This window comes from Pristiophorus japonicus, chromosome 19 (genome assembly GCF_044704955.1).
Source record: "Pristiophorus japonicus isolate sPriJap1 chromosome 19, sPriJap1.hap1, whole genome shotgun sequence".
Lineage (NCBI taxonomy): Eukaryota > Metazoa > Chordata > Chondrichthyes > Pristiophoridae > Pristiophorus > Pristiophorus japonicus.
This window is the reverse complement of record NC_091995.1, coordinates 7,974,164-7,987,653: the sequence shown is the minus strand read 5'-3', so window position 1 is coordinate 7,987,653 and position 13,490 is coordinate 7,974,164. Positions and strand designations below refer to the sequence as shown.

The following is a 13,490-nucleotide window of genomic DNA, read 5'->3' as shown; positions in this document are numbered from 1 at the left end:
CGTGGCTATCTAGGGAAATCAGGGATAGTATTAAAGCCAAGGAAATGGCATACAAATGGGCCAGAAATAGCAGCGAACCCGGGGACTGGGAGAAATTTAGAATTCAGCAGAGGAGGACAAAGGGTTTGATTAGGGCAGGGAAAATGGAGTACGAGAAGAAGCTTGCAGGGAACATTAAGGCGGATTGCAAAAGTTTCTATAGGTATGTAAAGAGAAAAAGGTTAGTAAAGACAAACGTAGGTCCCCTGCAGTCAGAATCAGGGGAAGTCATGACGGGGAACAAAGAAATGGCAGACCAATTGAACAAGTACTTTGGTTCAGTATTCACTAAGGAGGACACAAACAACCTTCCGGATATAAAAGTGGTCAGAGGGTCTACTAAGGAGGAGGAACTGAGGGAAATCTTTATTAGTCGGGAAATTGTGTTGGGGAAATTGATGGGATTGAAGGCTGATAAATCCCCAGGGCCTGATGGACTGCATCCCAGAGTACTTAAGGAGGTGGCCTTGGAAATAGCGGATGCATTGACAGTCATTTTCCAACATTCCATTGACTCTGGATCAGTTCCTATCGAGTGGAGGGTAGCCAATGTAACCCCACTTTTTAAAAAAGGAGGGAGAGAGAAAGCAGGGAATTATAGACCGGTCAGCCTGACCTCAGTAGTGGGTAAAATGATGGAATCAATTATTAAGGATGTCATAGCAGCGCATTTGGAAAATGGTGACATGATAGGTCCAAGTCAGCATGGATTTGTGAAAGGGAGATCATGCTTGACAAATCTTCTGGAATTTTTTGAGGATGTTTCCAATAAAGTGGACAAAGGAGTACCAGTTGATGTGGTATATTTGGACTTTCAGAAGGCTTTCGACAAGGTCCCACACAGGAGATTAATGTGCAAAGTTAAAGCACATGGGATTGGGGGTAGTGTGCTGACGTGGATTGAGAACTGGTTGTCAGACAGGAAGCAAAGAGTAGGAGTAAATGGGTACTTTTCGGAATGGCAGGCAGTGACTAGTGGGGTACCGCAGGGTTCTGTGCTGGGGCCCCAGCTGTTTACATTGTACATTAATGATTTAGACGAGGGGATTAAATGTAGTATCTCCAAATTTGCGGATGACACTAAGTTGGGTGGCAGTGTGAGCTGCGAGGAGGATGCTATGAGGCTACAGAGTGACTTGGATAGGTTAGGTGAGTGGGCAAATGCGTGGCAGATGAAGAATAATGTGGATAAATGTGAGGTTATCCACTTTGGTGGTAAAAACAGAGAGACAGACTATTATCTGAATGGTGACAGATTAGGAAAAGGGAAGGTGCAACGAGACCTGGGTGTCATGGTACATCAGTCATTGAAGGTTGGCATGCAGGTACAGCAGGCGGTTAAGAAAGCAAATGGCATGTTGGCCTTCATAGCGAGGGGATTTGAGTACAGGGGCAGGGAGGTGTTGCTACAGTTGTACAGGGCCTTGGTGAGGCCACACCTGGAGTATTGTGTACAGTTTTGGTCTCCTAACTTGAGGAAGGACATACTTGCTATTGAGGGAGTGCAGCGAAGATTCACCAGACTGATTCCCGGGATGGTGGGACTGACCTATCAAGAAAGACTGGATCAACTGGGCTTGTATTCACTGGAGTTCAGAAGAGTGAGAGGGGACCTCATAGAAACGTTTAAAATTCTGACGGGTTTGGACAGGTTGGATGCAGGAAGAATGTTCCCAATGTTGGGGAAGTCCAGAACCAGGGGTCACAGTCTAAGGATAAGGGGTAAGCCATTTAGGACCGAGATAAGGAGAAACTTCTTCACCCAGAGAGTGGTGAACCTGTGGAATTCTCTACCACAGGAAGTAGTTGAGGCCAATTCACTAAATATATTCAAAAGGGAGTTAGATGAAGTCCTTACTACTCGGGGGATCAAGGGGTATGGCGTGAAAGCAGGAAGTGGGTACTGAAGTTTCATGTTCAGCCATGAACTCGTTGAATGGCGGTGCAGGCTAGAAGGGCTGAATGGCCTGCTCCTGCACCTATTTTCTATGTTTCTATGTTTCTATGATCCATGTTTCTGAGCCATACTGGAGGTGGGTATTACTATAGCCCTGTAGACCATGAGCTTGTTGGCAGTTTTGAGGGCCTGGTCTTCAAACACTCTTTTCCTCAGGCGGCCGAAGGCTGCACTGGCGTACTGGAGGTGGTGCTGCATCTCGTCGTCCATGCCCGATCCCGTTGATAGGAGGCTCCCGAGATAAGGGAAATGGTCCACATTATCCAGGGCCGCGCCGTGGATCTTGATGACTGGGGGGCATTACCCCTTCCACGAATACCACCAAAAATAGATTACTGGTCATTCACCTCAATCCTGTTTGTGGGACCATGTTTTGCACAAAATGCCTGCTGCATTGAAATTAATTCACTGTATGCACTGAGACATAAATGCAAGACTTTCTTTTCCTACACAGCTTGAAAGAGTGCATCTGATGGCACCCAACTTCTGCTGCCCTCCAAATGTACCTGGCCAGAAATGTTGCAACACTTCCAGACCAGTTTTACACCACAAGAACATTATAGCCGAGATTTCTTGTTCAGCGTGGACAGGCTGGTGGAGGCCCTTTGTCTTACTGATATTTAGCGTAAGGCCTATGCTTTCGTAAGCCTCAGTATAAACATCGACTATGTCCTGGAGTTCAGCCTCAGTACGTGCGCAGACGGTGAATGTGGAGCTAATTTTTTGATTGGCTATAAATGAACAAGAAATCTCGGCTATAATGTTCTTGTGGTGTAAAACTGGTCTGGAAGTGTTGCAACATTTCTGGCCAGGTACATTTGGGGGGCAGCAGAAGTTGGGTGCCATCAGATGCACTCTTTCAAGCTGTGTAGGAAAAGAAAGTCTTGCATTTATGTCTCAGAGCATACAGTGAATTAATTTCAATGCAGCAGGCATTTTGTGCAAAACATGGTCCCACAAACAGGATTGAGGTGAATGACCAGTAATCTATTTTTGGTGGTATTCATGGAAGGGGTAATGTTGACCAGGGTATTGTGAGCAACAGCTATTCTTCTTGAATCTCTGGAGCAGGCAGATGAGGACTTGAATTCACATCTCACCTGAAGGATGGCCCCACTGACAGTCCAGCATAGTATTTAGTGGGTTCTGCACTGTCGGCCTAGATTATGGGTTTGGTTCTGGGAGCGGAGCTTGGACCTATAACCTTCCGACTCTGAACAGAGTCAAGTTCAGATAAATCTCACCATGGCACTGGTATCGAGTTGCAGTCCAAGGTACCGCCCTTCCTTGTCGATGCCTGTGCCTAATTTGAATGCTAGCAGCTTTCTGCTTTGATGAAGAGAACTCGACATTTGTATATTGAGCTGTGCACGTTCATTCATACGGCATTTTGCTAACCACAACCCAACCAATGCACCTCATATCGATCACCTTTTGTTCCTCTCTGACTTATGAGCTTTGGCTGGTCTGATTTACTGAACAAACTGCAATCCAGTCTGATTAATACTTACAGCCTCTGTAGCCATCCAGGATCAGACACTTTGACCTAGGCTCAATCTCTGACACATTGTACTGTCTGGGTCAGAAGTAAAGCTGTGAGGATGGGGTGGGGTTAACAAGGTGTAGTTTCAGTTTCCTGAGCTGGCAGAGTCCAAACTGGTTAGGCTGGTAGAAGTGGAGGTAATTATTTTACATGTAATGCATGTAATAACTGTTTTGATGTTGAAAGATTGGCCTCATTGTTGAACCTTTTCTCCTGTATAGGTGCCCGCCAGAACGGACTGCGTGATGTGTTTCGGTCCCATGGTGCCAGATGGATATGGCGTCTGGTACAATCCCCTAGAAGATCATATAAATTTCTCTGTCTCTGCCTTCAACTGCTGTGAAGAGACTAATGCAGAATGGTTTTCAAAATCTCTGGAGGTTGCTCTGATGGACATGCAAAACTTAGTTTTAGAGACATCTAGTCAGACTGCATAGGAAAATCAGAAAAGTAATTCTCCTGTACGGGGAGCATGATGCAGCCTTTTATTGAGATGTCACCTTGGAAATTGAACCAAATTGGTTGGTTCAGGCACATGACTCTCCGATCCAGATGTCCCAACAACTGAATTGTTAGTCGGTACCCACTATAAAGCCTATTTGTAAGATGCTGGAGGCTGTTTAAGACCAAGAATCTGCTTTCAGTCCCAGTAGTCAAAGGTCAAAGTGTAATGTCCTTGTTCCGATAATGTGTCTGAGGAAACCCAAGTTGTCATTTGTATAGTAAAAAATGTGTGTCTTGCATTTGCATTTATATGTTCCAAATGAGGCGTATGTGTGTGGACGTAAGAGATGGACTTCATTTTTTTATCTCTGTTGGACTCCCTTTCGTAATTGAATTGATGACTGCGTCTGCTATGAGAGAAGGTACTAATTTCACTGTATAGGACAGTATACGCGTGCAATATAAGCCTGTTACAGCTTTACATTAAATACAATGATTTGTCTTTTGTTATCTTTATGTACATGTTTTTGCATCCCATGATTATCTCTCACATCCACAGTACAGTGAAGATCTAGCCTAGCACTGTACACTACTCTATTCTGATATGTTGCCAGGTTCCACACACCACTCGTATCTCCGCTACCAGCCCTCTCAGATTTCACATTTTGCTTGCAGTAACATTTTTTCTTGTGAATACCACTGTACTGGGTTCTGGATTGTCGCTGCCATTACTTTGGAGCTTGACCAGCCACTGAGAATGTCATCCTATGTATTTGGGTTAAATTTGAAGCTGAATCCCAAAGGTGGTGAAAAATAGTCACCATGGAATGTCTCAAATAGTTTGCTCAGTAACACTGTTCGACTTTGAAGTATATTGTCTCATACAAATATGCAGACACATTGCTATGCTGGGGTATATTAGTTCTTGCCAATATTGTGAACACTATTCTACTATTAACAAAAAGTGTTGAGATGTAACAACATTTCAAATAAATAGTTTCTTGCAACTAGTTTTTTCTCTTCCCCATATATTTTACTGGCATCTAATTTTAATGATTTTTCTGTTTTTCAATGGAAATGTGAAATCGAAAATAACTGGTGAAATAGAGCTTGGCTTCAAGTCACAAGGTTGTAAGCTTGTTCCATCCTGAACAAATATCCTGCGGCCCAGGAGGAGACGTTTTTAACCTGAAGCACTTTGCATAGCTGTAGCTCACCGAGTCGTCTCGCTCTAATTTGCTGTCGCTCCCTTTTCTGTGCTTTGCTGGAAGCTTTATAGAATCAGACACTTACAGCACCGAAGGAAGCCACTCAGCCCATCATGCCTGTGCTGGCTCTTTGAAAAAGCAATCGTGTTTCGTCTCAGCCTGTTTTATGTCTGTAACCTGTAAATATCTGTCCAACTCCCTTTTAAAATTAGATATGGAATCTGTTTCATCCACCTTTTCAAGTAGAGCATTCCAGATCTCGACAACTCTCAGTGAAAAAAATTATCATCTCCCCTCCAGATCTTTTATCAATGATTTTAAATCTATAACTGCTGGTTATTGACCCAATCGCCAGAGAAAATTAATTTTCATTATCTATTCGGTATCGAAACTTCTTGAAAACCCCTACTACCTCGCCTCTTAACCTCTTTTCCAAGAAGAAGTCCTACCTTTTCCAACCTCTCCTCATAACTGAAGTTCCTCATCCCTGTTAACATCCTGGTAAAGCTCCTCTGCACCCTTTCTAAGGTCTTTACATCCTTCTGAGGTGTGGTCCCCAGAATTGTCCACAATACTCACGCTGAAGCCAGGTTAGGTGTTAGCCAGAATATAAAGTCTTAATTCCCTCGTGCAAGATCTTCATTTAAACAAAAAATTTTAGTGTGTTTGAAAACTTTGTTTCAAAACATTTAATTTTTGATGATACTATTGGCGTTGAAAAGTATTATTGTAAAGTTTTCTCAGTGCACTGCAAGGTGTAGTTCTGAACACAAGAAACCATAAGTTTCAACGCCTAATGTGTGTTGATTTAGCTGACCACAGCTGGCGCAGTGGTGAGGGTGTTACAGCTGGTCACAGTGACCCTCGGGATGCTATGGGGAAATCAGCCTCTGTGCTCTCTCCTGATCTTCATCCAGTGACCTCTATTGGAGAGTATACATGAGTGCAAGTTGAATGACTTCGCTTGCTCATTTTCAAGGCTGATACCTGAAGACAAGTTGGATGGATGAAGTTTTTAAAAAAAAATTCATTCCTGGGATATGGGCATCACTCGCAAGGCCAGCATTTATTGCCCATTCCTAATTACCCTTGAGAATGTGGTGGTGAACCTCCACCTTGAACCGCTGCAGTCAGTGTGGTGAAGGTACTCCTATTGTGCTGTTAGGGAGGGAGTTTCAGGATTTTCACCCAATGATAATGAAAGAATGTCAATATATTTTCAAGTTCGGGCGAGTTGGTGGGGAACTTGCAGGTGATGGCGTTCCCAGGCCCCTGCTGTCCTTACCCTTCTAGGTGGTAGAGGTTGCTGTTTGGAAGATTTTGTCGAAGAAGCCTTGGTGAGTTGCTGCAGTGCATCTTGTAGATGGCACACACTGCAGGCACGGTACGCTGGTGGTGGAGGATGTGAATGTTTAAGGTGGTGGAACGGGTGCCAATCAAGCGGGCTGCTTTGTCCTGGATGGTTTCGAGTTTCTTGACTGTTGTTGGAACTGCATTCATCCAGGCAAGTTGGGAATATTCCATCACAGTCCTGACTTGTGCCTTGTAGATGGTGGAAAGGCTTTGGGGAGTCAGGAGGTGAGATACTTGCCGTAGAATGTCCAGCCTCTGACCTGCTCTTGTAGCCACAGTATTTATGTGGCGGGACAAGTTAAGTTTCTGGTCAATGGTAAAATGCTGGTGGATTCTTCAAAGTGTGGAAACTGTCGACCAGCGTAAGTCACCACCTTCAGGAAGGAGAAAGGGGTGTCGCTGCACGCAAAAGTGACATAATACTGAAAAAGATTGCTCCAATCTTTTCTCCATTTATGAAATGAAGACAGGTTCTCTTTTAAAATTAGGATGTTTTAAGTTTCATAAACAGCAGGAAGTTTCCAGAAAGGAAACTATTTGAAAGAGGGCTCATGAACATTGAACTGGTTTTGGGCTTCATTGAATTCTGCTCTTCTAGAAATTTCTGCCTGAATAAGAAATGTGCTGCCCTTAATAAAGCTGAATGCCAGGGACAAACAGCCATCCCTGGTGTCCAATGTTGCGATGGGGCAGATAATTGGAAACATAGGCTGATAAATGTCTTTATTAGAAACATAGAAACATAGAAAATAGGTGCAGAAGTAGGCCATTCAGCCCTTCTAGCCTGCACCGCCATTCAATGAGTTCATGGCTGAACATGAAACTTCAGTACCCGCTTCCTGCTTTCTCGCCATACCCCTTGATTCCCCCGAGTAGTAAGGACTTCATCTAACTCCCTTTTGAATATATTTAGTGAATTGGCCTCAACTACTTTCTGTGGTAGAGAATTCCACAGGTTCACCACTCTCTGGGTGAAGAAGTTTCTCCTCATCTCGGTCCTAAATGGCTTACCCCTTATCCTTAGACTGTGACCCCTGGTTCTGGACTTCCCCAACATTGGGAATAATCTTCCTGCATCTAACCTATCTAAACCCGTCAGAATTTTAAACGTTTCTATGAGGTCCCCTCTCATTCTTCTGAACTCCAATGAATACAAGCCCAGTTGATCCAGTCTTTCTTGATAGGTCAGTCCCACCATCCCGGGAATCAGTCTGGTGAATCTTCGCTGCACTCCCTCAATAGCAAGAATGTCCTTCCTCAAGTTAGGAGACCAAAACTGTACACAATACTCCAGGTGTGGCCTCACCAAGGCCCTGTACAACTTTGGCAACACCTCCCTGCCCCTGTACTCAAATCCCCTCGCTATGAAGGCCAACATGCCATTTGCTTTCTTAACCGCCTGCTGTACCTGCATGCCAACCTTCAATGACTGATGTACCATGACACCCAGGTCTTGTTGCACCTCCCCTTTTCCTAATCTGTCACCATTCAGATAATAGTCTGTCTCTCTGTTTTTACCACCAAAGTGGATAACCTCACATTTATCCACATTATACTTCATCTGCCATTCATTTGCCCACTCACCTAACCTATCCAAGTCACTGCAGCCTCATAGCATCCTCCTCGCAGCTCACACTGCCACCCAACTTAGTGTCATCCGCAAATTTGGAGATACTACATTTAATCCCCTCGTCTAAATCATTAATGTACAGTGTAAACAGCTGGGGCCCCAGCACAGAACCTTGCGGTACCCCACTAGTCACTGCCTGCCATTCTGAAAAGTACCCATTTACTCCTACTCTTTGCTTCCTGTCTGACAACCAGTTCTCAATCCACGTCAACACACTACCCCCAATCCCATGTGCTTTAACTTTGCACATTAATCTCTTGTGTGGGACCTTCTCGAAAGCCTTCTGAAAGTCCAAATATACCACATCAACTGGTTCTCCTTTGTCCACTTTACTGGAAACATCCTCAAAAAATTCCAGAAGATTTGTCAAGCATGATTTCCCTTTCACAAATCCATGCTGACTTGGACCTATCATGTCACCATTTTCCAAATGCGCTGCTATGACATCCTTAATAATTGATTCCATCATTTTACCCACTACTGAGGTCAGGCTGACCGGTCTATAATTCCCTGTTTTCTCTCTTCCCTCCTTTTTTAAAAAGTGGGGTTACATTGGCTACCCTCCACTCGATAGGAACTGATCCAGAGTCAATAGAATGTTGGAAAATGACTGTCAATGCATCCGCTATTTCCAAGGCCACCTCCTTAAGTACTCTGGGATGCAGTCCATCAGGCCCTGGGGATTTATCGGCCTTCAATCCCATCAATTTCCCCAACACAATTTCCCGACTAATAAAGATTTCCCTCAGTTCCTCCTCGTTACTAGACCCTCTGACCCCTTTTATATCCGGAAGATTGTTTGTGTCCTCCTTAGTGAATACCGAACCAAAGTACTTGTTCAATTGGTCTGCCATTTCTTTGTTCCCCGTTATGACTTCCCCTGATTCTGACTGCAGGGGACCTACGTTTCTCTTTTTCTCTTTACATACCTATAGAACCTTTTGCAATCCGCCTTAATGTTCCCTGCAAGCTTCTTCTCATACTCCATTTTCCCTGCCCTAATCAAACCCTTTGTCCTCCTCTGCTGAATTCTAAATTTCTCCCAGTCCCCGGGTTCGCTGCTATTTCTGGCCCATTTGTATGCCATTTCCTTGACTTTAATACTATCCCTGATTTCCCTTGATAGCCACGGTTGAGCCACCTTCCCTTTTTTATTTTTACGCCAGACAGGAATGTACAATTGTTGTAATTCATCCATGCGGTCTCTAAATGTCTGCCATTGCCCATCCACAGTCAACCCCTTAAGTATCATTCGCCAATCTATCCTAGCCAATTCACGCCTCATGCCTTCAAAGTTACCCTTCTTTAAGTTCTGGACCATGGTCTCTGAATTAACTGTTTCATTCTCCATCCTAATGCAGAATTCCACCATATTATGGTCACTCTTCCCCAAGGGGCTTCGCACAATGAGATTGCTAATTAATCCTCTCTCATTACACAACACCCAGTCTAAGATGGCCTCCCCCTAGTTGGTTCCTCGACATATTGGTCTAGAAAACCATCCCTTATGCACTCCAGGAAATCCTCCTCCACCGTATTGCTTCCAGTTTGGCTAGCCCAATCTATGTGCATATTAAAGTCACCCATTATAACTGCTGCACCTTTATTGCTAGCACCCCTAATTTCCTGTTTGATGCCCTCCCCAACATCACTACTACTGTTTGGAGGTCTGTCCACAACTCCCACTAACGTTTTTTGCCCTTTGGTGTTCTGCAGCTCTACCCATATAGATTCCACATCATCCAAGCTAATGTCTTTCCTAACTATTGCATTAATCTCCTCTTTAACCAGCAATGCTACCTCACCTCCTTTTCCTTTTATTCTATCTTTCCTGAATGTTGAATACCCCTGGATGTTGAGTTCCCAGCCCTGATCATCCTGGAGCCACGTCTCCGTAATCCCAATCACATCATATTTGTTAACATCTATTTGCACAGTTAATTCATCCACCTTATTGCAGATTCTCCTTGCATTAAGACACAAAGCCTTCAGGCTTGTTTTTTTTAACACCCTTTGTCCTTTTAGAATTTTGCTGTACAATGGACCTTTTTGTTCTTTGCCTTGGGTTTCTCTGCCCTCCACTTTTCCTCATCTCCTTTCTGTCTTTTGCTTTTGCCTCCTTTTTGTCTCCCCCTGTCTCCCTGCATTGGTTCCCATCCCCCTGCCATATTAGTTTAACTTCTCCCCAACAGCACTAGCAAACACTCCCCCAAGGTCATTGGTTCCGGTCCTGCCCAGGTGCAGACCGTCCGGTTTGTACTGGTCCCACCTCCCCCAGAACCGGTTCCAATGCCCCAGGAATTTGAATCCCTCCCTGCTGCACCACTGCTCAAGCCACGTATTCATCTGCGCTATCCTGCGATTCCTACTCTGACTAGCACGTGGCACTGGTAGCAATCCCGAGATTACTACTTTTGAGGTCCTACTTTTTAATTTAGTTCCTAGCTCCTTAAATTCGTTTCATTGGACCTCATCCCTTTTTTTAAACCTATGTCGTTGGTACCAATGTGCACCACGACAACTGGCTGTTCTCCCTCCCATTTCAGAATGTCCTGCACCCGCTCCGAGACATCCTTGACCCTTGCACCAGGGAGGCAACATACCATCCTGGAGTCTCGGTTGCGGCCGCAGAAACGCCTATCTATTCCCCTCACCATTGAATCCCCTATCACTATCGCGCTCCCACTCTTTTTCCTGCCCTCCTGTGCAGCAGAGCCAGCCAAGGTGCCATGAACTTGGCTGCTGCTGCCCTCCCCTGATGAGTCATCCCCCCCAATAGTACTCAAAGCAGTGTATATGTTTTGCAGGGGGATGACCACAGGGGACCCCTGCACTACCTTCCTTGCACTACTCTTCCTGCTGGTCTTCCATTCCCTATCTGGCTGTGGACCCTTCTCCTGCGGTAAGACCAACTCACTACACATGATACTCACGTCATTCTCAGCATCGTGGATGCTCCCGAGTGAATCCACCCTCAGTTCCAATTCCGCAACGCGGACCGTCAGGAGCTCGAGGCGGATACACTTCCCGCACACGTAGTCGTCAGGGACACCGGAAGTGTCCCTGAGTTCCCACATGGTACAGGAGGAGCATAACACCCGACCGAGCTCTCTTGCCATGACTTAACCCTTAGATACACTTAAATTGGCAACAACAATGTTAAAAGTTACTGACTAATATAAAAAAGAAAAAGAAAAACTACTCACCAATCACCAGCCAATCACTTACCCCCTAGGCTGTGACGTTACCTTTCTGTTTCTTTCTACTTCTTTTTTGCCTTCTCCCCGTAGCTGCACAAGTACGACTCTCGACGACCCCGGACTCACGCCTCTCGCGGCCTTTTGTAGGCCTCTCGCCGACCCCGGACTCACGCCTCAGCAAAAGAACCAGGGGTGACATGAGAAAATATTTTTTCACTCAGCAATCTGGGATGCACTGCCTGAAAGGGTGGTGGAAGCCGAGTCAATATCAAAAGGCAATTGGATAAATACTTGAAGGTAAAAAATTTATAGGGCTATGGGCAGAGTTCCCGCTAAACTGCACGACTGCGCAGCGGTCTGGTGGTTCCCCGCAGGCCGCTCACTGGTTTATAATGGAAATAACAACAACTTGTATTTATATAGTGATTTTAACGCAGTGAAATGTCCCAAGGCGTTTCACAGGAGTATTATGCGATAAAAATTTGACACTAAGCCGCAGAAGTAGAAATTACGGCAGGAAAGAGATACATTTTAGGGAGTGTCCTGAAGGAGGAAAGAGAGGTAGAGAGGCGAAGAGGTTTAGGGAGGGAGTTCCAGAGCTTGGGGCCCAGGCAGCCGAAGGCACGGCCACTGATGGTTGAGCGATTATAATCAGGGATGGTCAGGAGGGCAGAATTAGAGGAGAGCTGACATCTCGGGGGGTTGTGGGGCTGGAGGAGATTACAGAGATAGGGAGGGGCGAGGCCATGGAGGGATTTACATAGAAACATAGAAAATAGGTGCAGGAGTAGGCCATTCAGCCCTTCTAGCCTGCACCGCCATTCAATGAGTTCATGGCTGAACATGCAGCTTCAGTACCCCCTTCCTGCTTTCTCACCATACCCCTTGATCCCCCGAGTAGTAAGGACTTCATCTAACTCCCTTTTGAATATATTTAGTGAATTGGCCTCAACTACTTTCTGTGGTAGAGAATTCCACAGGTTCATCACTCTCTGGGTGAAGAACTTTCTCCTCATCTCGGTCCTAAATGGCTTACCCCTTATCCTTAGACTATGACCCCTGGTTCTGGACTTCCCCAACATTGGGAGCATTCTTCCTGCATCTAACCTGTCTAAACCCGTCAGAATTTTAAACGTTTCTATGAGGTCCCCTACCATTCTTCTGAACTCCAGTGAATACAAGCCCAGTTGATCCAGTCTTTCTTGATAGGTCAGTCCCACCATCCCGGGAATCAGTCTGGTGAATCTTCGCTGCACTCCCTCAATAGCAAGAATGTCCTTCCTCAAGTTAGGAGACCAAAACTGTACACAATACTCCAGGTGTGGCCTCACCAAGGCCCTGTACAACTTTGGCAACACCTCCCTGCCCCTGTACTCAAATCCCCTCGCTATGAAGGCCAACATGCCATTTGCTTTCTTAACCGCCTGCTGTACCTGCATGCCAACCTTCAATGACTGATGTACCATGACACCCAGGTCTCGTTGCACCTCCCCTTTTCCTAATCTGTCACCATTCAGATAATAGTCTGTCTCTCTGTTTTTACCACCAAAGTGGATAACCTCACATTTATCCACATTATACTTCATCTGCCATGCATTTGCCCACTCACCTAACCTATCCAAGTCACTCTGCAGCCTCCTCGCAGCTCACACTGCCACCCAACGTAGTGTCATCCGCAAATTTGGAGATACTACATTTAATCCCCTCGTCTAAATCATTAATGTACAATGTAAACAGCTGGGGCCCCAGCACAGAACCTTGCGGTACCCCACTAATCACTGCCTGCCATTCTAAAAAGTATCCATTTACTCCTACTCTTTGCTTCCTGTCTGACAACCAGTTCTCAATCCACATCAGCACACTACCCCCAATCCCATGTGCTTTAACTTTGCACATTAATCTCTTGTGTGGGACCTTCTCGAAAGCCTTCTGAAAGTCCAAATATACCACATCAACTGGTTCTCCTTTGTCCACTTTACTGGAAACATCCTCAAAAAATTCCAGAAGATTTGTCAAGCATGATTTCCCTTTCACAAATCCATGCTGACTTGGACCTATCATGTCACCTTTTTCCAAATGCGCTGCTATGACATCCTTAATAATTGATTCCATCATT

The 13,490-nt window shown here is 45.2% G+C and overlaps 1 protein-coding gene across 3 annotated transcripts in view; it reads left to right on the top strand.

The window, feature by feature from the left end:
- The window catches only part of LOC139229690 (carnitine O-acetyltransferase-like), a 61,460-nt gene extending 56,961 nt beyond the window's left edge, over positions 1-4,499 (top strand). For all 3 annotated transcript variants that reach the window (XM_070861215.1, XM_070861212.1, XM_070861213.1), the window contains one exon: positions 3,761-4,499. In XM_070861215.1, the coding sequence (XP_070717316.1) occupies positions 3,761-3,976 (216 nt within the window). In that variant the 3' untranslated portion in view covers positions 3,977-4,499. The remainder of the gene's footprint in view (positions 1-3,760) is intronic.
- The last annotated feature ends 8,991 nt before the right edge of the window (positions 4,500-13,490 follow it).